This window comes from Mycetomoellerius zeteki, unplaced genomic scaffold (assembly GCF_001594055.1).
Source record: "Mycetomoellerius zeteki isolate Tzet28-1 unplaced genomic scaffold, Tzet1.0 scaffold70, whole genome shotgun sequence".
In the NCBI taxonomy this organism is placed as follows: Eukaryota; Metazoa; Arthropoda; class Insecta; order Hymenoptera; family Formicidae; genus Mycetomoellerius; species Mycetomoellerius zeteki.
The window spans coordinates 2,450,440-2,476,433 of NW_017257720.1; the positions used below are offsets into that span (position 1 = coordinate 2,450,440).

General features: G+C 26.6%; 4 protein-coding genes across 6 annotated transcripts in view; 3 read left to right on the forward strand and 1 right to left on the reverse strand.

The window, feature by feature from the left end:
- Nucleotides 1-826: 826 nt before the first annotated feature.
- On the forward strand, nucleotides 827-1,780 carry LOC108729051 (pheromone-binding protein Gp-9-like; the record flags this gene model as incomplete). The annotated part of the gene is made up of 3 exons (XM_018457967.1): nucleotides 827-946; nucleotides 1,265-1,376; nucleotides 1,598-1,780. Coding segments are annotated over 3 exons (342 nt in total), but the record flags the coding sequence as incomplete, so codon positions are not given.
- A 2,127-nt stretch (nucleotides 1,781-3,907) lies between these two features.
- On the forward strand, nucleotides 3,908-6,882 carry LOC108729144 (pheromone-binding protein Gp-9-like). Its single transcript, XM_018458120.1, has 5 exons — nucleotides 3,908-3,997; nucleotides 5,017-5,098; nucleotides 5,937-6,049; nucleotides 6,368-6,479; nucleotides 6,701-6,882. Exons 1-5 carry the CDS (start codon nucleotides 3,956-3,958, stop codon nucleotides 6,808-6,810), a joined length of 459 nt encoding a protein of 152 aa, XP_018313622.1. The 5' UTR covers nucleotides 3,908-3,955; the 3' UTR covers nucleotides 6,811-6,882.
- A 2,056-nt stretch (nucleotides 6,883-8,938) lies between these two features.
- Nucleotides 8,939-18,585, forward strand: LOC108729145 (pheromone-binding protein Gp-9). Of its 3 annotated transcripts, none has more exons than XM_018458124.1 (5): nucleotides 8,939-9,037; nucleotides 10,076-10,157; nucleotides 10,709-10,821; nucleotides 11,138-11,249; nucleotides 18,440-18,585. In XM_018458124.1, exons 1-5 carry the CDS (start codon nucleotides 8,996-8,998, stop codon nucleotides 18,544-18,546), a joined length of 456 nt encoding a protein of 151 aa, XP_018313626.1. In that variant the 5' UTR covers nucleotides 8,939-8,995; the 3' UTR covers nucleotides 18,547-18,585. The 3 variants fall into 3 exon arrangements, with proteins under 3 accessions (XP_018313626.1, XP_018313624.1, XP_018313625.1); XM_018458122.1 differs by lacking the exon at nucleotides 18,440-18,585 and adding an exon at nucleotides 11,473-11,656; XM_018458123.1 differs by lacking the exons at nucleotides 8,939-9,037; nucleotides 10,076-10,157; nucleotides 10,709-10,821; nucleotides 11,138-11,249 and adding exons at nucleotides 15,879-15,977; nucleotides 16,994-17,075; nucleotides 17,685-17,797; nucleotides 18,108-18,219 and having other exon boundaries at nucleotides 18,440-18,571.
- A 5,575-nt stretch (nucleotides 18,586-24,160) lies between these two features.
- LOC108729134 (5-hydroxytryptamine receptor) overlaps nucleotides 24,161-25,994 on the reverse strand; it is a 50,144-nt gene continuing 48,310 nt past the window's right edge. Inside the window, exons 6-7 of the mRNA XM_018458103.1 lie at nucleotides 24,826-25,126; nucleotides 24,161-24,504 (exon numbers count right to left, since the gene is read on the reverse strand). Of these exons, the coding sequence (XP_018313605.1) occupies nucleotides 24,329-24,504; nucleotides 24,826-25,126 (477 nt within the window). The 3' untranslated portion in view covers nucleotides 24,161-24,328. The remainder of the gene's footprint in view (nucleotides 24,505-24,825; nucleotides 25,127-25,994) is intronic.

The following is a 25,994-nucleotide window of genomic DNA, read 5'->3' on the forward strand; positions in this document are numbered from 1 at the left end:
GTTTTTGCTAGATAACGTTAACGTTAAAGGTACTTTATCGAATTTCAGTGTATTAAAATTAATAAAATTTTTTCCTTCTTCACATTTAATAATGGTCAATGTAGTGTCAGTGCACTGGAAATCAATTTTTGTAACATTAACTAAATTTTGTTAATGCCTTGATTCAAAAATATTAAAATTTCATAAAATAAGAGTTATTAAAGACTATTTAAAATAAAAATTAAGAAAATGATTCATTAATTAAATTTTGTAAATGCCTTGATTAAAGAAATATTAAAATTTTATAAAATAAGAGTTAATAAAGAATATTTAAAATAAAAATTAAGAAAATGATTCGTTTTTATTAATAATTTGTGTATTTTACAGCCTTATTTCAAAAAAATATACAATCATTTTAAACATTTTCCAAAAGCTACCAGAACTTTAACACATAAGACATTATAGATAATACATAATACTTTAATACAGGGCTGTCCAATTTGAGCTCCAGAGCCAAAACGCAAAGCCATCGATGCAAAAAAAATTCAATATCAGTAATACTTTAGAAATTGTAAACTGTTTATAAGCATCGCTTAAATGCATATCAACACTTTATAGTTCCCGAAATCTTACCCACATTGAATTTTTTTGCATCGATGGCTTTGCGTTTTGGCTTCGGAGCTCAAATTGGACAGGCCTATTTTAAATACTTAAACGAAGACTATTTCATTGTAAATACACAAAAAAAGATATAAATAAAAATTTACATACTTAATAATAGTGTTTAGAATATGAATAAAAAATTTTAACTCTTTACATGAATACAAAATTTACACTTTTTTATTAATTTCTAGATGACGTATTAACAATACAAGACATACTACAGGACAAATACAAATCCGAAAATCAAGAAAAACTCAATAAAAATGGTTGTCTTATGCAATGTATGTTTCAAAAGGATGGAATGGTAAATAGTTTTTTATTTTTGTCTTAAAAAACATCTAAGCGTGGAACCATTAAAATAACGCAATATTATCAATGTTAAAATGTAATTTTTTGTTATAATATAATAACGCCTTTTATTTAAAGCTTTTTATTTAAAAATTTAAAAATTTATTTTTAAATTAATTTCCCAATTATGAACTTTATTGTCGATTTAATGATTTTATATATTGTCACGTTATCCACAATTTAAAAAATAATATTAAACGTAATATACGCGATTTAAAAACAACTTAATGTAATGAAATTATTAATATTTTATAAACTTTTCTTGTAAACTTAGATGGAAGATGCAGAATATAAGGTAGAAAAGATGCATAGTGAATTCATCAAGAAAACAAATGTTCAACCAGGAGATAAAAGGTTCGAAGGTCTGGATACTTGCATAAACGAATGTAAGTTATACATATCATAACCATTTTATGTAAGGTAATCCATGTCTTGATAAATATATAATCATGTTTAATGAAACTGTTTACAATATTAATTATTAATAAGTCTTGATGCATTCAACTAATCTAGCTATTATAACATTACAATATGTGACGAAAGTATATAACATATCTATTTTACTCTTTTTCTTACTTACACTAATTTTATTTTTCTTTTATTCTAGCAAAAGACGTTACAGAAAAATGCGAAAAAGCATTTCTTTTAACTACATGTTATTTCAAATCTGAACGTGAGCACTTGCATGACTATGGGTATGATGAATCCACAGAATAGTGAATAGAAAAATAACCGAAATATAATTAATATGATAAAATTTACATTGAACAGCATTTTCAATAAAGAGTATATGTATGTGTATCCGGCTTTCTTTCATTTTGTACATTAATACAAAAAATAAATTTTAATTTTAGCCGTTCGTATGCGTATGTACTTCCATAACTACATATAATAATTATATATTCATATCAATGTACTATGCGTGATTTACATTTTATGCATCAAATTATATAAAAATTAACTGATTAATTTTCGTAAATGTTGTTCTTCATAATAAAAATATATTGATAATTATAAGTTCACGTTGGTTTTGTACAAACGTATAAATTCATGCACCTCATTGTCCTTTAATAATATATTAATTGCAATGTCGGGAGAATCCGGTTTGCCTACAAAACAATTACCTACACAGCTTCGTTTGCACACAGCAATATTGCACACACGACAATATGGCACATATGAATACAATAAGGCCTAAATGAGAAGTAAATTAAAAATAACAAAGAAAATAAATATTATCTTTCTAAATCAATTTTAAAATGATTATTAATAGAAAGGAACTTCCTTAGGACTTACTCTACTCTTAAACGTTGCAATTATCTTTAATTTTGTTTGTAGTTAACTCTTTAATCTTGAAAAATTTCTAGTAATTTGAATGCAATTTTGGCTTCTTAAAAGGTAGCAACATTGAAAATCATTATTCTCTGACATAAACTCCACAACTCCACATATAACAAACAAATAATAACAGCTATAATAACAATCACATAAGTGAGCCTCATTTAATAAGTATATTGTTTAAAAAAAGTACTTAAATCCATTTCAAAAAATTGATTTATTTGTTATATTCCATAGTTAGGAAGTTAAATAATATTATAATGAATTATAATAAATTATGAAACATTGTCTACTGGTAAAATTTGCAACGGATTGTTATAAAAATGGCATACACATAAATTTTTGTTGTGTTAAACGAACGTATTGCTACCGATTCCAATTATCTAATCCCTTTTTATCTTCCTATGACATATCTTTTAAGCATATACTGCAGGCGTAAAGCGAGTTTTGAAATAATAAGTTTTAAAGTGGGCCTTATTTAGTGCTGGGCCTTATTCGACTCAGGTACCTTATAGGCATACATATATTAGTACATGTGTGTATAATATGTGATATAAAGAACAAATGAATGCATGTCAAAAATACTGCTGAAGTCAAATAATTTTTCTAATTTATGAAATTCAAAAATTCCAACCAAAAATATATAATGCTTCCTTATACTCGTACATGGCGATTGATCTATTTAAGAATTTTTGTTTTATGTAAATTTATACCAAGGTTATTCTTCATTTGCAACTAATCAGCAGAAAACTGGAGATATTCTAGAATATACAGTAGAGATAAACACAAATGACTGATTTTGTTGACATTGACGTAACATATACACTAAAAAAATATTTATAAAGCTATAAGAATATAAACATTTAAATGAGGTAGTTGCACATATATGAAACAACTGCACGTGTAAGCAACATCTTAGCAATTTATTTGTAATAATGATAGTTTGTGTTAGTTATAATAGGGTTCGGCACGATTTGCACTTCTCAGTCGATTTTCGATTCGGCTCCGCCCTCCGCTACTGTTCTCACCTCATCACCTCGCGCGCAGTCCAAATGCCACTCGACGTTTAGGAGCGTATGATCCCGGTAGACATGAGGTCCACCCGCTTTGGGCGCTTACACTTTAAACTTCATTCTATTTTTTGGTTTATTACATAATTAAGAATGAAGCAGTTCGTAAGATTGAGCGTTTACGCGTTGATTCATTCTGTCTTAGTTACGTAATGAACCAAAAAAAGATATAGAATGAAATTTACAGCGTGAGCGCTCAAAGCGGGTGGACTCTACGAGCGTCATACGCTCTTAAACGTCGAGCGTCATTTGGTCAGCGCGCGGGATGATGAGATGAGGAAAGTAGCGGAAGGCGGAGCCGAGTCAAAAATCAGCCGAGAAGTGCAAATCGTGCCGAGCCTTGAGTTATAAATATCATTATATTTTTCTTTGCGTTTACTTCATGTTTGTATGACCTGTGGTTTTGCAACTCTAATCAATGCATTTTTTTTATTATATTACATTTTTTTATTGTATTAAAGATGATATAAATACGATTATATTATCTATATAAATGCTAGTAGGTATCAGAATATTATAGTACCGACGCTTAGAAATAATATAGAGAAATAAATAAAATGAAGAAAATACTACTTTACATTTGCACTTTTGTGTTCATTGTAAGTATTTTTTTGTCATAAGAATTAAATATAAATAGAGAGTTAAAAATTTTTGTACAGACATAAAAAGAGTTCTCTTACAACTTAATTATAAATAAATTGTAATTCTTATATTAATCACATATATGTATATAATTAGTACCTCGCAGCAAACCAAAACGTAACTGTAATATAACGTAGAGAGCACAAAGAAAAAATAATTATATATTTCATTTGGTTATAAATATATTAGTTATAAATACGATATGTGTCACTTAATTTTGAGGATTCTTTAGAAGAACAAAGATATATTTCTTTCTTACGTTATATAATCATAACACTTAAAAATGTAATCTAACACACACGTAACTCAAAATACATAACATAAATACAACAACTGTAATCTTTCACCAATTTAACGAACATTATACGACTGATACATATAAAATGTATAGATACATTGAACTTATCCAGCTGTCAGAGAAACATTCGAGGAGATGCTATAAGCGTTTTTTGTATTACGTTGTCCTTGTTTCACATCTAATAAATAATGTAAATCGAATGATACATATAGCTCTAATAATGTTTCCTCGAACACAGCTCCGTAGATTACGCAACTTCGGTTCAAAATTAAATGTTACATATATTACGCTACATCCTTCTCATCCACCTTTTACTATCTGTAGCGTAAATTTTTATCATTATAGTACCTATTTTGTATACATTTTGTATATACATATAGAAATATGTAAAAAAGACGTTTATATTATATTGCAGTAATACATTATTGATATGTTTCTGATATAAAATTAATATGTTTAAAGTTGCTGATATAAAGCCGTATCTGATATTTACCGTTACAAATAATATTACATGTAAGATTCCTGACACTCGTGTAATATTTTATCTACATTTAAGTTACATACTGTGGTTTGCTGGGATAATCACATATATAGATACGTGTGTGTACCGAATATAAAAACAGCTTGGTCAAAGTAATAAGAAAAAATTAATTAAAAACAAAATTTCGTATAATTTAGTCTTTCACCGCTGACTCGAAGAAAATAGGATCCGTCGAGGTGAATTACAATACCTGCCTAACTGAAACTAATGTATCTGAAGGTAAGTCTGAGCGCATTCACACACACACACACACACACACACACACACACACACACACACACACACACACAAAACGCAACTTAAATCGTACCGTGCAATCCTTTTGTTTTTGCTAGATAACGTTAACGTTAAAGGTACTTTATCGAATTTCAGTGTATTAAAATTAATAAAATTTTTTCCTTCTTCACATTTAATAATGGTCAATGTAGTGTCAGTGCACTGGAAATTAATTTTTGTAACATTAATTAAATTTTGTAAATGCCTTGATTAAAGAAATATTAAAATTTTATAAAATAAGAGTTAATAAAGAATATTTAAAATAAAAATTAAGAAAATGATTCGTTTTTATTAATAATTTGTGTATTTTACAGCCTTATTTCAAAAAAATATACAATCATTTTAAACATTTTCCAAAAGCTACCAGAACTTTAACACATAAGACATTATAGATAATACATAATACTTTAATACAGGGCTGTCCAATTTGAGCTCCAGAGCCAAAACGCAAAGCCATCGATGCAAAAAAAATTCAATATCAGTAATACTTTAGAAATTGTAAACTGTTTATAAGCATCGCTTAAATGCATATCAACACTTTATAGTTCCCGAAATCTTACCCACATTGAATTTTTTTGCATCGATGGCTTTGCGTTTTGGCTTCGGAGCTCAAATTGGACAGGCCTATTTTAAATACTTAAACGAAGACTATTTCATTGTAAATACACAAAAAAAGATATAAATAAAAATTTACATACTTAATAATAGTGTTTAGAATATGAATAAAAAATTTTAACTCTTTACATGAATACAAAATTTACACTTTTTTATTAATTTCTAGATGACGTATTAACAATACAAGACATACTACAGGACAAATACAAATCCGAAAATCAAGAAAAACTCAATAAAAATGGTTGTCTTATGCAATGTATGTTTCAAAAGGATGGAATGGTAAATAGTTTTTTATTTTTGTCTTAAAAAACATCTAAGCGTGGAACCATTAAAATAACGCAATATTATCAATGTTAAAATGTAATTTTTTGTTATAATATAATAACGCCTTTTATTTAAAGCTTTTTATTTAAAAATTTAAAAATTTATTTTTAAATTAATTTCCCAATTATGAACTTTATTGTCGATTTAATGATTTTATATATTGTCACGTTATCCACAATTTAAAAAATAATATTAAACGTAATATACGCGATTTAAAAACAACTTAATGTAATGAAATTATTAATATTTTATAAACTTTTCTTGTAAACTTAGATGGAAGATGCAGAATATAAGGTAGAAAAGATGCATAGTGAATTCATCAAGAAAACAAATGTTCAACCAGGAGATAAAAGGTTCGAAGGTCTGGATACTTGCATAAACGAATGTAAGTTATACATATCATAACCATTTTATGTAAGGTAATCCATGTCTTGATAAATATATAATCATGTTTAATGAAACTGTTTACAATATTAATTATTAATAAGTCTTGATGCATTCAACTAATCTAGCTATTATAACATTACAATATGTGACGAAAGTATATAACATATCTATTTTACTCTTTTTCTTACTTACACTAATTTTATTTTTCTTTTATTCTAGCAAAAGACGTTACAGAAAAATGCGAAAAAGCATTTCTTTTAACTACATGTTATTTCAAATCTGAACGTGAGCACTTGCATGACTATGGGTATGATGAATCCACAGAATAGTGAATAGAAAAATAACCGAAATATAATTAATATGATAAAATTTACATTGAACAGCATTTTCAATAAAGAGTATATGTATGTGTATCCGGCTTTCTTTCATTTTGTACATTAATACAAAAAATAAATTTTAATTTTAGCCGTTCGTATGCGTATGTACTTCCATAACTACATATAATAATTATATATTCATATCAATGTACTATGCGTGATTTACATTTTATGCATCAAATTATATAAAAATTAACTGATTAATTTTCGTAAATGTTGTTCTTCATAATAAAAATATATTGATAATTATAAGTTCACGTTGGTTTTGTACAAACGTATAAATTCATGCACCTCATTGTCCTTTAATAATATATTAATTGCAATGTCGGGAGAATCCGGTTTGCCTACAAAACAATTACCTACACAGCTTCGTTTGCACACAGCAATATTGCACACACGACAATATGGCACATATGAATACAATAAGGCCTAAATGAGAAGTAAATTAAAAATAACAAAGAAAATAAATATTATCTTTCTAAATCAATTTTAAAATGATTATTAATAGAAAGGAACTTCCTTAGGACTTACTCTACTCTTAAACGTTGCAATTATCTTTAATTTTGTTTGTAGTTAACTCTTTAATCTTGAAAAATTTCTAGTAATTTGAATGCAATTTTGGCTTCTTAAAAGGTAGCAACATTGAAAATCATTATTCTCTGACATAAACTCCACAACTCCACATATAACAAACAAATAATAACAGCTATAATAACAATCACATAAGTGAGCCTCATTTAATAAGTATATTGTTTAAAAAAAGTACTTAAATCCATTTCAAAAAATTGATTTATTTGTTATATTCCATAGTTAGGAAGTTAAATAATATTATAATGAATTATAATAAATTATGAAACATTGTCTACTGGTAAAATTTGCAACGGATTGTTATAAAAATGGCATACACATAAATTTTTGTTGTGTTAAACGAACGTATTGCTACCGATTCCAATTATCTAATCCCTTTTTATCTTCCTATGACATATCTTTTAAGCATATACTGCAGGCGTAAAGCGAGTTTTGAAATAATAAGTTTTAAAGTGGGCCTTATTTAGTGCTGGGCTTTATTCGACTCAGGTACCTTATAGGCATACATATATTAGTACATGTGTGTATAATATGTGATATAAAGAACAAATGAATGCATGTCAAAAATACTGCTGAAGTCAAATAATTTTTCTAATTTATGAAATTCAAAAATTCCAACCAAAAATATATAATGCTTCCTTACATATGGCGATTGATCTATTTAAGAATTTCTGTTTTATGTAAACTTATATCAAGGTTATTCTTCATTTGCAACTAATCAGCAGAAAACTGGAGATATTCTAAAATATACAGTAGAGATAAACACAAATGACTGATTCACTGACGTAACATATACACTAAAAAAATATTTATAAAGCTATAAGAATATAAACATTTAAATGAGGTAATTGCACATATATGAAACTACTGCACGTGTAAGCAACATCTTAGCAATTTATTTGCAATAATGATAGTTTGTGTTAGTTATAATAGGGTTCGGTACGATTTGCACTTCTTAGTCGATTTTCGATTCGGCTCCGCCCTCCGCTACTGTTCTCACCTCATCACCTCGCGCGCAGTTCAAATGCCACTCGACGTTTAGGAGCGTATGATCCTGGTAGACATGAGGTCAACCCGCTTTGGGCGCTTACACTGTAAACTTCATTCTATTTTTTGGTTTATTACATAATTAAGAATGAAACAGTGCGTAAGATTGAGCGTTTACGCGTTGCTTCATTCTATCTTAGTTACGTAATGAACGAAAAGAAAAGATATAGAATGAAATTTACAGCGTGACCGCATTTGGTCTGCGCGCGGGGTGATGAGATGAGGAGAGTATCGGAAGGCGGAGTCGAGTCGAAAATAGGCCGAAAAGTGCAAATCGTGCCGAGCCCTGAGTTATAAATATCATTATATTTTTCTTTGCGTTTACTTCATGTTTATATGATCTGTGGTTTTGCAACTCTAATCAATGCATTTTTCTATCATGTTACATTTTTTTATTGTATTAAAGATGATATAAATACGATTATATCATCTATACAAATGTTAGTAGGTTTCAGAATATTATAGTACGACGCTTAGGAATAGTATACACTAAATCAATAAAATGAAGAAAATACTACTTTACATTTGCACTTTTGTGTTCGTTGTAAGTATTTTTTTGTCATAAGAATTAAATATAAATAGAGAGTTAAAAATTTTTGTACAGACATAAAAAGAGTTCTCTTACAACTTAATTATAAATAAATTGTAATTCTTATATTAATCACATATATGTATATAATTAGTACCTCGCAGCAAACCAAAACGTAACTGTAATATAACGTAGAGAGCACAAAGAAAAAATAATTATATATTTCATTTGGTTATAAATATATGAGTTATAAATACGATATATGTCACATAATTTTGAGGATTCTCTAGAAGAACAAAGATATATTTCTTTCTTACGTTATATAATCATAACACTTAAAAATGTAATCTAACACACACGTAACTCAAAATACATAACATAAATACAACAACTGTAATCTTTCACCAATTTAACGAACATTATACGACTGATACATATAAAATGCATAGATACTATAGATACATTGAATTTATCCAGGTGTCAGAGAAACATTCGAGAAGATGCTATTAGCGTTTTTTGTATTACGTTGTCCTTGTTTCACATCTAATAAATAATGTAAATCGAATGATACATATAGCTCTAATAATGTTTCCTCGAACACAGCTCCGTAGATTACGCAACTTCGGTTCAAAATTAAATGTTACATATATTACGCTACATCCTTCTCATCCACCTTTTACTATCTGTAGCGTAAATTTTTATCATTATAGTACCTATTTTGTATACATTTTGTATATACATATAGAAATATGTAAAAAAGACGTTTATATTATATTGCAGTAATACATTATTGATATGTTTCTGATATAAAATTAATATGTTTAAAGTTACTGATATAAAGCCGTACCAGTTCCTGATATTTATCATTACAAATAATATTACATGTAACATTCCTGATACTCGTGTAATATTATATCTACATTTAAGTTACATACTGTGGTTTGCTGGGATAATAACATATTAATATAGATACGTATGTGTACCGAATATAAAAACAGCTTGATCAAAGTAATAAGAAAAAATTAATTAAAAACAAAATTTCGTATAATTTAGTCTTTCACCGCTGACTCGAAGAAAATAGGATCTGCCAATGTGAATTACAATACCTGCCTAACTGAAACTAATATATCTGAAGGTAAGTCTGAGCGCATTCACACACACACACACACACACACACACACACACACACACACACACACACACACACACACACACACACACACACACACACATAAATATACAATCATTTTAAATATTTTCCAAAAGCTACCAGAACTTTAATACATAATACATTATAGATAATACATAATACTTTAATACAGGGCTATCCAATTTGAGCTCCGGAGCCAAAACACAAAGCCATCGATGCAAAAAAATGCAATGTGAATAAAACTTTAGAAACTGTAAACTGTTGATAAGCATCGCTTAAATGCATATCAACACTTTACAGTTCCCGAAATCTTACCCACATGGAATTTTTTTGCATCGATGGCTTTGCGTTTTGGTTCCGGAGCTCAAATTGGGCAGGTCTATTTTAAATACTTAATCGAAGACTATTTCATCGTAAATACACAAAAAAAGGTATAAATAAAAATTTGCATATTTAATAATAGTGTTTAGAATATGAACAAAAAATTTTAACACTTTACATGAATACAAAATTTACACTTTTTTATTAATTTCTAGATGACGTATTAACAATACAAGACATACTACAGGACAAATACAAATCCGAAAATCAAGAAAAACTCAATAAAAATGGTTGTCTTATACAATGTATATTTCAAAAGGATGGAATGGTAAGTAGTTTTTTATTTTTGTCTGAAAAAACATCTAAGCGTGGAACCATTAAAATAACACAATATTATCAATGTTAAAATGTAATTTTTTGTTATAATATAATAACGCCTTTTATTTAAAGCTCCTTATTTAAAAATTTTAAAATTTATTTTTAAATTAATTTCTCAATTGTGAACTTTATTGTCGATTTAATGATTTTATATATTGTCACGTTATCCAATTTAAAAAATAATATTAAACGTAATATACGCGTTTTAAAAATAACTTAATGTAATGAAATTATTAATATTTTATAAACTTTTCTTGTAAACTTAGATGGAAGATGCAGAATATAAGGTAGGAAAGATGCATAATGAATTCATCAAGAGAACAAAGATTCAACCAGGAGATAAAAGGTTGGAAAGTGTGGACACTTGCATAAACGAATGTAAGTTATACATATCATAACCATGTTATGTAAGGTAATCCAGGTCTTGATAAATATATAATCATGTTTAGTAAAAAACTGTTTACAATATTAATTATTAATAAGTCTTGATGCATTCAACTAATCTAGCTATTATAACATTACAATATGTGACGAAAGTATATAACATATCTATTTTACTCTTTTTCTTACTTACACTAATTTTATTTTTCTTTTATTCTAGCAAAAGACGTTACAGAAAAATGCGAAAAAGCATTCCTTTTTGTTACATGTCTTTTCAAATCTCAACGTGATCATATGCATGACCTTGGGTATGATGAATCCACAGAATAGTGAATAGAAAAATAACCGAAATATAATTAATATGTTAAAATTTACATTGCACAGCATTTTCAATAAAGAATATATGTATATGTATTCGGCTTTCTTTCATTTGGTACATTAATACAAAAAATAAATTTTAATTTCAATAAAATACCGACTCTTTTTTTTGGTAAAGAAACTTAATCGATTAAAATTACATACTTTTTAAATTTAATGATGTATAAATAAACAAAAATGGCGTAAGTTAATAAAATAGAATTTAAAACATATATACTTTTTAACTTCAACTTTTACATTTATCTAAATTATTAAATTTGCATTAAACTAGGGATATATGTGACTATACAAAGATGTTGAAATTATTTTCATACAATTTTACATTTTTATTTTTCTTAAAATACAAACTATTAAAATAATTAAGTTTTTGATTAATTTCATTTCTTTTACTTACGTAGCCATTTGTATGCGAATGTACTTATCGACTATGTATAATAATTATATATTCATATCATTGTACTATGCATGATTTACATTTTATACATCGAATTATATAAAAATTAATTGATTAATTTTCATTAATTCTTTCATAATAAAAATATATTGATGATTATAAGTTCACGCTGGTTTTGTACAAACATAATTCTTGTGCACATCATTGTCCTTTAACAATATTTTAATTTGCGATATCTTGATTGCAAATTAATTACAGTTATTTTAAGTAGACACTATATAATAAACTTGACATTTTTCATTTTTTTTTCATTTTTTCTACCATAAGTTGCAAACATACTGTCGCCAGATACAATGCCTCGCAACAGCCGTTCAGAAGCATCAATTATAATTATATAATCATGCTTCCAATTGGCTGTCGCGAAGCATTGGGGCTGACAACGGGATATTTGCAACTTGTTGTAGACCGCTCCTTAGATTAATATTCAATTTGTGCCAAATTCAACTTGTTTATCAAATATTTCGAAAGTGTCAGTTACTAGAAGACTAGTCTAGAATTTAAATAAAACATGTATGTAAAGATAAATTATTGTTGTATGTATTAAATAAATTTGTATAATATAAATGTTAAGAATAAATAAAAAATTAAAACAAGCATGTGAACACATATTTGAGAAAAATATACGTATTAAATTGACTAATAGCTCCATTTATTTTTTAAGTAAAAAACTCAAAATTAAAATATTTATTATATTTCAAAGTATCTTTAATCAGTAATGTATTCACCATTTTGTACGACTTTAAACAATCTTACGAGCAATTTTATAATGCCGTTCTCAACTGGCTGTCCAGAAAATAGCAAATTAACAGTTGAATTCACAACGGAAACGTCGGAACCACTCGCGAATAGTTCAGTCACTCAGAGTTATCTTCGTACACAGCAGAAAACTTTTTATAAATTCGTGCAATATTATTATCTTCATGTAAATAAAACAGCAGGATGTACCAAAAATCATTCTTGTCCTCCATATTTAAAACGATACCAAATACTAAAAATTCAATCTCTTAGCAAATTTTTTATAAAATATGCGTTTATCTTTCACAAAATTGTTGAGTAACTGATGAAATTATAAATAAACATTTACTAATGATATTATTCGATGTTAACTGCATTCCGTCTCGAAAATATATTTATATTGGCTAACCTCTGTTAGGTATAATACAAGGAAATTTTATATGTATATATTTTATAAACAACTGATATCTCTGCAACAGAGTCTAAGTATTAGTAATTTATCATTTATATTCTCATATTTGCATGGTACGCTTTTACATGATCTCTGACCTCAACTTTAATCTTCGTACAAACATCTGTTGCTAACAGTTAGAAGTTACATTGTACGTTATTTGGTTCTGAAAAAAATTCTTTAGTGCTCTTATAGAAATAATAAAATTATATAAAAGATTTTATTAAAAGGTAAAGACATTTTATGCTCGATATATTTGTGTTTTTGATTTTGTTGTAAATATTCAACTAAAAAAATTACACGCGGGTTAATTAAAAATTAAACAATAAAGTATTTTCTAAATTTTTATATAAATTAATTATATAGGTATAATAAGATTTTCTTACATTCTCTCTGTAACAATATTAAATTGAGGGATTAATTAAACGTGGAAGTAATGTATATCAAATTTGCTAAGAAAAAGAATCAATTAAGGTAAAACTTACGTATGTCTGTATGATTGAAAGTAATTTTTATATACATGTATGCAGTGATAAGTAAGATACTCTTAAAATTTATCTAGATACAGATACAGTTACATGTACGAAAATTTATCTAAATATAAATATAGATACACATATTAAAATGTATATAGGTACAGATATCAGATACTCTTACATTAATTTATTGTAATAATGGTAATTTGTAAAAAAAATGTATTAGTTATTAAATGAATCATTTATTCATTCATTTTTGTTACATTTGGATAATTGAAAAAATTTATAATTATCGTAAAACGATTTAGAATAAGAATTATAAGACGATATTATTTATCATTATGCATCATAGTTTTTACAAACTAAAAATGCTTGAAACATTGTGTTTCCAGCTTAACTATATATGCGTTAGAAATTCCACAATCTAAGATCACTGGTTGCGTTCAGCAGAAAAAGCAGCTGTGTAAGTGTAAAATTCTTTAATATGATTGATTTGCATTTGAGGAACTAAGGGAAAGATCAATCATGTTATATAGAATTTTGCAACAGCAAAGCTGCTTTTTTTCTGCGGAATAGAACCAATCAACAATCATATACAAAATGGAATTATAACTAGACTAGAAATGTATCTGAAAAATGCATTTGAAAATCAGTTCAGATGCTGTGTTTTTTTAAATCTAAATACAGATACAAATACTCAAATTTGAATGTGCTTCAGATACAGATTAGATACACAAAATATCTCTATACATGTATTTAGATACTGAAAGAAAAGATTGGCTGCTGCAGCCAATTAAATTAGATGGTAAAATATGGCATAGCATTTTTAATTGGTTGCAGCAACCAATTTTTTATTGCAGCAGCCAATTGAAATCCTATACTGACATTGCGGATAGGCTAACGCAACCAAAAATTGGCTGCTGCAGCCAATTAAAAATGCTATGCCATATTTTACCATCTAATTTGCTGCAACAGCCAATCTTTTTTTTTCATATACCCAACACTGCATGTATGCAAGGAAAGTTACTTGTAACGTCGTTACAAGTTAATTCTTTTCAGTAACGATCTGGTAATGGCGTCTTTTCTTTTTTTTTTTGATAACTAACTGTAAAACGTAGTTACATTTTTTTATTAATGCTAACGAATTTTACAATTTTATTGTTACTTTTATATTTCGAATCTATTTATGACATATTTGATAATGTTGACTAATATTTAATCTGCAATCTTTAATCGATATTCATAATTTGTTGTTATATTTAAAATCGTCTTAAGAATAATTTTAATGGAATTCATTTTATTGGAATATAATAAACAACCATTAACAAGATATGGACGTGAGAACTAGCCAACATTTGACCATATTTACTCTCTCACATCTCTTGACGATTATTCTCACATCTCTTGACGATTATTCTCACATCTCTTGACGATTATTAATACACCGATATTCGTAACGATCTATATGATTACTTTTTTTTCTGAATATTATCTAAGTTTATACTGAAGAGGATCCAAATTAGGATTGAAACGTATATTTATCTTTTTTAATAACGTATATGTAATTACACCTACAACCTGTGTTGGCTTTCAAAGACTTCTCTTTAACGTTTCGATAAACGACAAAAAAGTACAAGTCAAATAACGTACCTTTTTAATTTTTAAAATGGCATAATTAGTTAAGTTGAAGATTCCAAGCAGAAATATATAATGCTTCCTTATGGCAATTGATCTATTTGAGAATTATTATTTTATGTAAGCTTATTCCAAAATTATTATTCATTTGCAACTAATCAGCAGAAAATTGGAGATATTCTAGAATATACAGTAGAGATAAACCCAAATGCCTGATTAACTGACATAACATATACATTAAAAGAATAATCATAAAGCAATAAGAATATAAACATTTCAATAAGATAATTACAAACATATGAGACAACTACATGCGTAAGCCACATCGCAAATATAGGTTGCGTGAGCAACCTATATTTGCAATAATGAGTTTATGTTAGTGATACATATCATTCTATTTTCTTTTGCGTTTGTACTTCATGTTTATATGACCTGTGATTTTGCAACGCTAATCAATGCATTTTTTTTATTACAGATGATATAAATACGATGCTAGGCTTCAGAACATTATAGTACGACATTTAAAGTTAGTGTAGACTAACTATATCAACAAAATGAAGAAAATATTTTTTTATATTTGCACTTTTGTGCTCGTTGTAAGTATTTCTTTGTCACACAGATTAAATATAAATAGAAGATTAAAAATTTTTCTATAGACATAATAAAAGTTCTCTTACAACCTAATTATAAATAAATTATAACTATTATATTATTGTTACATATATGTGTATATAATTAACACATCGCGGCAAACCAAAACGTAGCCATAATGTAACTTAGGGAGTACATAGAAAGAAACATGATATATTTCATGGTTATAAAGATATGTAAGTGTCACATAATTTTAAGGGTACACTAAAAGAATGAAGATATATTTCTTTGATACGATATATAGATATAACAATTATTTAAAAATGTAATATAACACACGTAACTCAAAATACATAACATAAATACAACTGTAATCTTTCAACAATTTAACGAACATTATACAACTGATGCATATAAAATACGTACTGCAGATACGTTGAATTTATCCGACTTCTAGCCATCAGGGATGCATTCAAGGAGATGCTATTAGCGTTTTTATCCTTCATTCTGTCCTTGTTTTACATCTAATAAACAATATAAATGAAATAACACAAATAGCTCTAATAATGTCTCTCCAAACACAGCTCTGTAAATTACTTATGATGAAGTTCAAAATTTAATATTACATACATGACACTACATCCTTTTCATGCACTTTTTACTATTTATAGCGTAAATTTTTATCATTATTGTTCCTATTTTGTATATATTTTGTATACATATAGAAAGATGTAAAAAAGCTGTTTATATTACATTGCAGTAATACATTATTGATATGTTCCTGATATAAAAATAATACGTTTAAAGTTGTTGATATAAAGCCGTACCAGTACCTGATATTTATCATTACAAATAATATTACATGTAAGATTCCTGACACTCGTGTAACATTATATCTACATTTAAGTTACATATTATGGTTTGCTGGGATAACATATATACATGTATGTACTGCATATAAAACAGCTTAATCGAAGTAATGAGAAAAAATTAATTAAAAACAAAATTTCGCATATTTTAGTCTTTTACTGTTGAGTCGAAGAAATTAGGATCCGTCAGTGAAAATTACAATACCTGCCTAACTGAAAATAATGTATCTGATGGTAAGTCTGCGAACGCATACAAACATGAAACTAAACATAAATCGGATCGTGCAATCTTTTGGTTTCTGCTAAATAACGCTAATGCCAGCGGTATTTTATCGAATAATGAATGAAAAAAAAACTAAATAATTTTTTTTTCCCATTTAATAAAGATCAATGTAGTATCAGTGCACTGGAAATTAATTTTTGTAACAATAACTGAACTTTGTTAATGATTTGTCCTGATTATAAAAATATTAAAATTTTCTAATAATAATTGTTATTAAATATTATTTTAAAAAAAAGATTTGTTTTAATTAATAATTTGTGTATTTTACATCCGTTATTTCATATAAATATACAATTATTCGAATATTTTCCAAAAACTATTAGAACTTTACTATAATACAATAATTACAAAAATAATTATTTCTAAATTAATTAAAGATTAAATAAAAGATGATACATGATAGTTTAAATATTTATACGACTATTTTAACGCAAATACATTTAAAAAAGATTTAAATAAAAATTTGCATATTTATAATATTTTTTAGAATATCAACAAAATTTTTGTAATTCTTTATATGGATACAAAATTCACATCATTTTTTTAAATTAAATTTCTAGATGACATGCTAACAGTACGAGACATAACACATGACCAATACAAATCCGAAAGTCAAGAAAGACTAAACAAGAATGGTTGTGTCATGCAATGTTTATTACAAAAGGCAGGACTGGCAAGTAGTTTTTTATTATTTTCTTAAAAAAAAGTTTGATCTTTGAAATGTTTAAATAATAAAATTTTATGAACATTTTAAAACGTAATTTTTCTCATAACATTTTTTATGATGTGAAGCTCCATTTGGTTTAATATTGATCTTCTAATTGTAAATTTGATTAGTAGTAAATAGTAATTTAATGTTTTTATATATTATCACATTACACAATATAATTTTAAAAAATAGCATAAGACTTAAACATTAAAAAAAATAATCTAATATAGTATCTAATTATTAATATTTTATAAACTTTTCTTGTAAACATTAGATGGAAGATGCAGAATATAAGGTAGAAAAGATGCATAGTGAATTCATCAAGAAAACAAATGTTGAACCAGGAAATAAAAGGTTGGAATGTCTGGACACATGCATAAATGAATGTAAGTTTTATATATAATCACGTTATATATGTAAGGTAACCCAGATAATAACTTAGATCTTAATAAATATGTAATTATATTTAGTGTAATTGTCTACAATAATAATTATTAAATAAGTTTTCATGCATTTAACTATTCTAGCTATTTGAACATTAAGAGAGAGTATAACATACGTACTTTACTTTTTATTATTTACTAATTTTATTTTTTTCTATTTTAGCAAAAGACCTTACAGAAAAATGCGAAAAAGCTTTCCGTATTACTGCATGTTTCATGAAAGCCGAACACAAGCATAAGCATGAACAAGAAAATAAATCCGAAAACTAGTGAATATAATTAAGAATGACTGAAATAAAATTAAAATGTTAAAATCTACACTGTACAGACATTTTCAATAAAGAAATATATATATATATTCGGTTTTCTTTTGGTATATTTTAGTTTAAATAACATATTGACTCTATCGGTATCGGAACTTGATGAATCAGAGTTATGAACTCTCTCTCTCTCTCTCTCTCTCTCTCTCTCTCTCTCTCTCTCTCTCTCTCTTTAAAATTATAATACTATACAAATAAAAAAAAATCATATAAGTTAATAAAATATAATTTGAGATACGTAGATATTTTTTTTTCTTTAACTGTTATATTTTTACCCAAAAATTATTAAATTTGCAATATAATTAAGCATAAATATTGAAATTGTTTTCATCCAATTCTGTATTTTCATTTTTCTTAAAGTATAAACTTTTTTTAGAATAATTAAATTTTCCATTGATTTCACTTTTTTTTCTAACGTAGCCGTTTATATGCGATGTGATACTATATGTGATTTACATTTTATATATATCAAATTATATAAAAATTATTGATTAATTTTCGTATACGTCGTTTTTCATAATAAAAATATATTAATGATTATAAATTCACACTTTGCCCTGTACAAACATATCTCTTGTACTCACACATCATTAATTTTTTTTTAATGATGTCTTGATTACGATATCTTGATTGCAAATTAATTATAGTTATTTTAATAGCAGATGCTATATAATTAAACAAATTCAAAATTATAAATAGAATTTTACATCTCACATTTCTTTTAATTAAGCAATTCGACTAACATCCGATTTATGCCAAATTCAACTTGTTTTAACATTTCTAAATGTCAGTTACCAGAACATTAGTCTGGAATCTAAATAAAATACATGTATAAAGACAAATTATTGTTATATGTACTTGATAAATTTGTATAATATAAATGTTAAAAATAAATTAAAAAATTAAAAAAGAATTCCCCTCTGTTTTTTAAGCAAAAATCAAACACAAAATATTTATATTTCAAAATATAATACTTTTAATCAGTAATGTATTCATCGTTTTGCACAACTTTAAGCAATCTTACGAACAATTTCATAATGCCTTTTTCAACCGACTGTCCAGAAAGTAGCAAATTAGCAGTTGAATTCACAACGGAAACATCGGAACTACTCGCAAATAGTTCAGTCACTCCCAGCGTCATCTTCGTACACAGCAGAAAACTTTTTATAAATTCGTGAAGCATTTTTATCTTTGTATAAATAAAACGGCATGCCGAAAAGACTCATTCTTATCCTCCATATAAAAAACAACATCAAATACTAAAAATTCAATCTCTCTCTCTTAGTAAATTTTTTTATAAATTTCACCTTTCATAAAATTATTGTTGAATAATTAATGAAATCATAAACATTCAGTAATGTTATTCGATGTTAATGGCATTCCCTCCTAAAAGGACTTATTGGCTAACCTATTATAATATAAGAAAATTCCATACGTATATTTCGTAAACAACTCGTATCTGCAACAGAGCCTAAGTATTAGTAATTTATTATTTATTCCTGTATTTGCACGATACGCTTTTACACGATCCTTGACCTCAACTTTAATCTATGTATATGTAGATATCTGTTACTGACAGAAATTACATTTTACGTTATTTGGTTTTGCAAAGTTCTCTAATGCTCTTATTAGTAGTAAGAAGTAATAAAATTATACATATAAAAGATCTTATTAAAAGATAAAGACATTTTTTTATGTTCTATGTATTTATGGTTTTGATCTTGTAAGTATTCTTCAACTAAAAAATTTACACACGGATTAATTAAATATTAAACAATAAATTTTTTTTTAAATTTTAATGTAGATTAATTACAATAATAAGATTTTCTTATATTCTTTCCTTAACAATATTAAATAAAGGGATTAGTTCAACGCGGAAATTATGCATACTAAATTTGCTAAAAAAAAATGCCCAAGAAAGTAGCTACGGATGTCCTAATAATTAAGAGTAGTTTATATTTACGCCGGAACAAAAGGGTTAAATATGTATTTAATTCCAAAATCGGAATATAAGACGATTCAAAGACGTCTAAACAAATATCTTAAAAACATTTTTGTGAGAACCATATAAAAATCTATCTTATGTTTCGATTGTAGACTTTGTATTGTCTAGGATTTTACTAATTTCATATGTATTTTAATAATAAATATTGTATTATAGAAAAATGCGAAAAAATTTTTGCCTTTTTAGAATATATCTTGAAAATAAAGAGCGAATTTCTGGAAAAGTAGTCAAAAATATTATACATATATAAAATACCATAAACATAAGTAACAAATTTGAATGATAAACGCAGCCTGATGTCATTTTTGTCTACAATAATATATTGATATTTTCTAATAAAAACGTATATTTGCTCAGATCTCGCTTCTTTACTTATATTTAATAAAATAATACTGTAATTATTAAAATAGTATTAAAATTTTAAAAGAAATATTCATATAAGGCTGAATAAAAAATATATATTTGAAATATACTATATCCTTTTCTCATCATAATCTTTATATTTATTATATATGGAATTTGCGAATGGAATAATAATGATATATAATTACACATATGTAATACCATTAGATTTAATTTTAATGATAGAATTCTGTGTTTTTATCTCATTAGAGCGTAAACTATGTGATTAATTAGACATGTTTTGCATAGGCTGCATTTCTTATCACTTGTGCGTATATATTTTTATCTTGTTATTTGTAAAGCGAAACCATCATTAGAAGCATACAGCTTACATAATCGTTTTTTAACATATACTTTATATTATAAACATTTCATCTTTATAAATTTTAATTTACATTTGGATATAAAACACATCATAGAACTTACATAACATATTTTAATAAATAATTTCTTGATTTTTCTTTGTTTATATAGTTATGGTTCTGTGATTTATATAAAGCAAAATCATTTATTGACTAGAATTTGTAATATATATTTAGCAATGATACATGTATATAGACTTATATTATATAAATTAGAGTTATATTATATTATATAAATTTTATGCATTTATTTATTATATATCTATTATTTCCTGTTATGTGTGTATTTGTATATATGTGTATGTGCTTCTGTGTAATGAAATAATTGATAAAATATAAGGTGCATTAATCGTTTAAAATTATATCATTTATTTACTACAACAACATAACGCAAAAATTGCTATGTTTTAATTGCTTACAGAAAAAATTCAGAAACATAAATAAAAAAAGAAGAAACATATTTTCATTCCTCTAATCAATTATTGCATTAAAATTAACATTTCAAAATTAATATTACAAAATTTTAATAATTTAAAACTCATTTTCGAAAGAACGTTGTTATAACAAAAGTTGCAAATAAGTGACATATGTTAATAATAAATTAAAAATAGTTGTATCGGTTTTCTATTTCCTAGCAAAATCTATTACGTACAATATCTATACAGTCTTCAACAATTGATAAAGTCATATAATATTATATATGAAATTTATGAAGCAGTGTTTACCATCTCTATGATTAACTATAAATATTTAATTCTACTTGTGATAATAGTATTTATATTATGTATCTATAAGTTTATAATTTAAATTTATAATTTCTTACCTAATTTTCTTAAAATATAATTAGAGATCTTCTAAAACCTATTTATATTATAAATTTCTATATTTTTTTTTCACATTTATAAATTCGCATGACTAAATATATATTATGTTTTGCTATTATCTTATGCGCTATTTATAAATAATTTAAATAAATTATTATATAATATATATCACATATTAACAATATCAAAGTATTAGAATGAAGCATTCGATGCATGTAGCAAGTTTTCCTTGAAGACATCAAAGTACAAGATATAAAGTACGTGTGTATTTTTGTATAATATTTACTTTATTTGCATAAAAAGATATGGAAAGAGAGTGTATTATACGTATAACAGATTAAGTAGAGATATTTTTAATTGTTATTTATCGTATACAAATATCACGAATAAATACGTATACGAATATCATAAATGATAACAATGAGACTTTGATATTGATCACAGATTAAGTGTCAGTCATATATTTTTCCTATTAGATTAATCACTAACTATAGTACTACTTATAAATTTTCTATTTTTATTTTTATTTCCAAATTATTATATGCTTATTAGCAGGGTTGAATAGTGCTAAGAGTTAAAAACAATAAGAATCTCATTTTAGACCATACATGTGAGAACACAATCAATACGAACTAGAAATTAAAGTACGGAATATAAGAGATCTGGGTTTGACTCCCGGCCGAGGTAACATTTTTCATAATAAATTTATTTACAATTTTTCAGCACTTTAACATCTTTCTAATATGATGCCGGATTGAGCATCAAATTATTAAAAATTGCTTATCAATATAATTTGTGATATTATTACAATAGTTTAATTATGTTTATAAGTCCGAAAAACGAATTCGGCGCGCAGTTCGAATGATTATAAATATGGTATACAGGGTGTCAAATAAGTCCCGGGACGGCTGAATATTTTCTCAAGTAAGGTATTTTTGAAAAAGGTCAAGGTCATTTCTGAAGTAACTTTCAAGGAGGAATTCAACGATGACCTTCGATTTGACCTTGAGCTTGACCTTCAAGGTCATTTCAAGGTTAACTTTGGTTTTTTAACCAAATTTAATAGAAACCCCCTTTTTTGACACCGGCAATCGAAAGAGCGGGAAATTTTACGTTCAGATATGTACTTAAGTCATAGATAGTGTTTGACCTTGAGGGTCACTCATTTAAACTCGAGCAAGGTCTGGATATCTTTTGGAATAGAAGCTTTTCAATTTTTTTGTAACGACCAAAACTAATAACTTTAACAAGACGTATTCATTTAGTAGTGACCTAGAGCATGACATTGAAGATGACCCTCTCTTGCTCCGAAAGTTTAGCATACGCCATAATGTTTTATTGAGATTAAGATAATACGTAAATCGTATGTATGTACGTAAATTTAGTTTTAATTCGTAAATTCGTATAAGATAGAAATACAAGTGACAGGGATTCCTGTGACATAAGGTTCCATTGATCCAATTCCGACAATAGTCGGAAAAAATAGTCACAAGTTAAATTTTCAAAACTGTTAACTTTAACACACATAATTGAATTTTAAAAAAAGTTAACTTACCCAACCCTGCTTATTAGAAGAATTCGCTACATGCTTCGAGTTTATTTCTTCACAAGTTCACTTACATTTTTATATAAATATAAATACATAATCTATTGCATATAATGTTAAAATACTTTTAATATTGCCTTAATGAAATTGTATTATACACAAATAAAAAATGCGTATATATTATTGTAATATATTTATCGTTTAATAAAATTTACTGAAAAAAATACAAAAGCGTAAAATTTTTTTTAATTCAATTTAATTGAGCTTGATAATTTCAAACTAATAGCATTTAACAAAACTACAACATTAAATTATTTTGCACATAAAGAGAATGACTATTTAGACAAACCTCGAAAGTAGCTACGCGTATCTAAAAGTATTGTGCGTGTGCATAGTGAAATATTTATATTTTATAAAATCGCATAAGAACTGATTGATTGGTTATAAGTTCATACTAAGAACATACATACATAGTTCTCGTACGTGTCATTCATTATTAATAGACCGCAATTACGAATAAACTTGACTCAATCACAGTCATTCTAATACCGGACACCACATAATTGAATAAGTTTGAAACTTTGTGAGGAACTTCACGTCCTCGACGTATCTTTCTTCCAGTTAACCGAAGCGGGTAATTTCCGATTTGTGCCATCCAAGTTTAGTCTACTCTTCGAACATTTCCTACATGTTAGTCGCCAGAAGGCAAGTCTGAAGTCTGCCGAATAGAAAGCGTAAATGAACGGATTGATGGCTGAATTAATCCATCCTAAACATATAAAATCATTTTTAATTTAACTTTGTAAAAATATTTAATAATAATACATTATGTGTAATTATAATTCTAAAAACATTGAAATAAAATTAATTCATAGCTACAGATGTTAAAGATAAGATAAATAAATTCATCAGAGTTTAATTAACTTGTTTACTTCTATTCTTTATTGCAACAAATAAAACGTAATTGTTATTTAAAATTATTAAAACTAAGATATTCGTTACAGTTGACCTAAATTTTTCAATCCATAAATATTAAAAGAAATATTTGGAAATATATATTTGAGAACATGTCGTATGAAAAAGTGACTACCTAGCCATGTCAAGGCTGGCATGAGAACATCCGGCGGTTGTACGGGCACGAAGGGTGTTACCAGATACAGAATGAAAAACGGCAGCCAACATGCGATGAAACCACCTACAACCACCGCCAGGGTGCCCGCAGTTTTCGTCTCCCTGGCGACCCTGTTAATGCAGCTTTGCTGATTACCTCGAATTGTACTCAACTTTTTGCACATATTTGTTAATTCGGTATCCTCGGATGGCCTGTCACACGTCATACCGCTCTCGGTATAATCCGTGCGTTGTGCCTTGATGCTTCTGCCACGATCAATCTGTAGAAAAATAATTTCATATATTTTATGCATTGATATTGCGATATATTGGGAATTACAAATTTGTTAAATCAATGTAAGTTTTTTTTATCGATTTAAGTCTTGTCAAGCTCAAATAGTATAACAGTTTGAAAGCTTATGACGTTGCAAAAAGTTATCTAATTAAATTACAAAGTAAGCTTTGTAATGCAGTTTTGTAACTTTTTAGGATTTTCAATATCCCCAACGTAAGGAAAACGTATTAGAGAAAATCTTTTACAAACCGCAAGCATTTGTTTTCTTTGATTCTTTCGAAACATTTCTTATTCTGCTACCGTAATAAGTTGCTCGATGTCTACTTGTGTCATTTTGCTTATAACCGAAAGAATTATTTGCTAAACTACTTTTATTCTTTCATAGTATAAAACAATGTGATTCTAATAAGTCATTACTAACATACTTAAATCTTGTAAAAAGTCATATTTATTATAAATAGAATTATATAATCCGCATTGCATACTTTTAGCAGTTAATTTTTGCCATTAAGTTAGGGGAAAGTTGCCGAATGCGTACCACTTAATCTATTTTTTTATTATATTTTCCATTTGGCACTATTTTGTATGCAAATAAACATTAGAAATTGTAACTTGAGGTTTTGGACACTTATTATTATATGTTTAACTTTCTACCAATAACAAATTAATTTGTTATAAATCTTTTTGTAACATGCTGCAAAAGATACGATTTAGGCAACCGCCTAAATCGTACCTATAGGTATTTTTTACCGTATTTCCTTTGAAAGTATTGAATTTATGAATGAAAACAGTTAAAAATATAAGATTAATAAAAGAAATCATTAACTAATACCTAATAATTTAATTAATACTTA

Coding starts and splice junctions, on each gene's coding strand:
- LOC108729144 (XM_018458120.1), top strand. CDS start 3,956: ATGAAGAAAATACTACTTTACATTTGCACTTTTGTGTTCATT. Junction 3,998..5,016: donor TTTGCACTTTTGTGTTCATT/GTAAGTATTTTT, acceptor CGTATAATTTAG/TCTTTCACCGCTGACTCGAA. Junction 6,050..6,367: donor TGTTTCAAAAGGATGGAATG/GTAAATAGTTTT, acceptor TTGTAAACTTAG/ATGGAAGATGCAGAATATAA.
- LOC108729145 (XM_018458122.1), top strand. CDS start 8,996: ATGAAGAAAATACTACTTTACATTTGCACTTTTGTGTTCGTT. Junction 10,158..10,708: donor TGAAACTAATATATCTGAAG/GTAAGTCTGAGC, acceptor ATTAATTTCTAG/ATGACGTATTAACAATACAA. Junction 10,822..11,137: donor TATTTCAAAAGGATGGAATG/GTAAGTAGTTTT, acceptor TTGTAAACTTAG/ATGGAAGATGCAGAATATAA.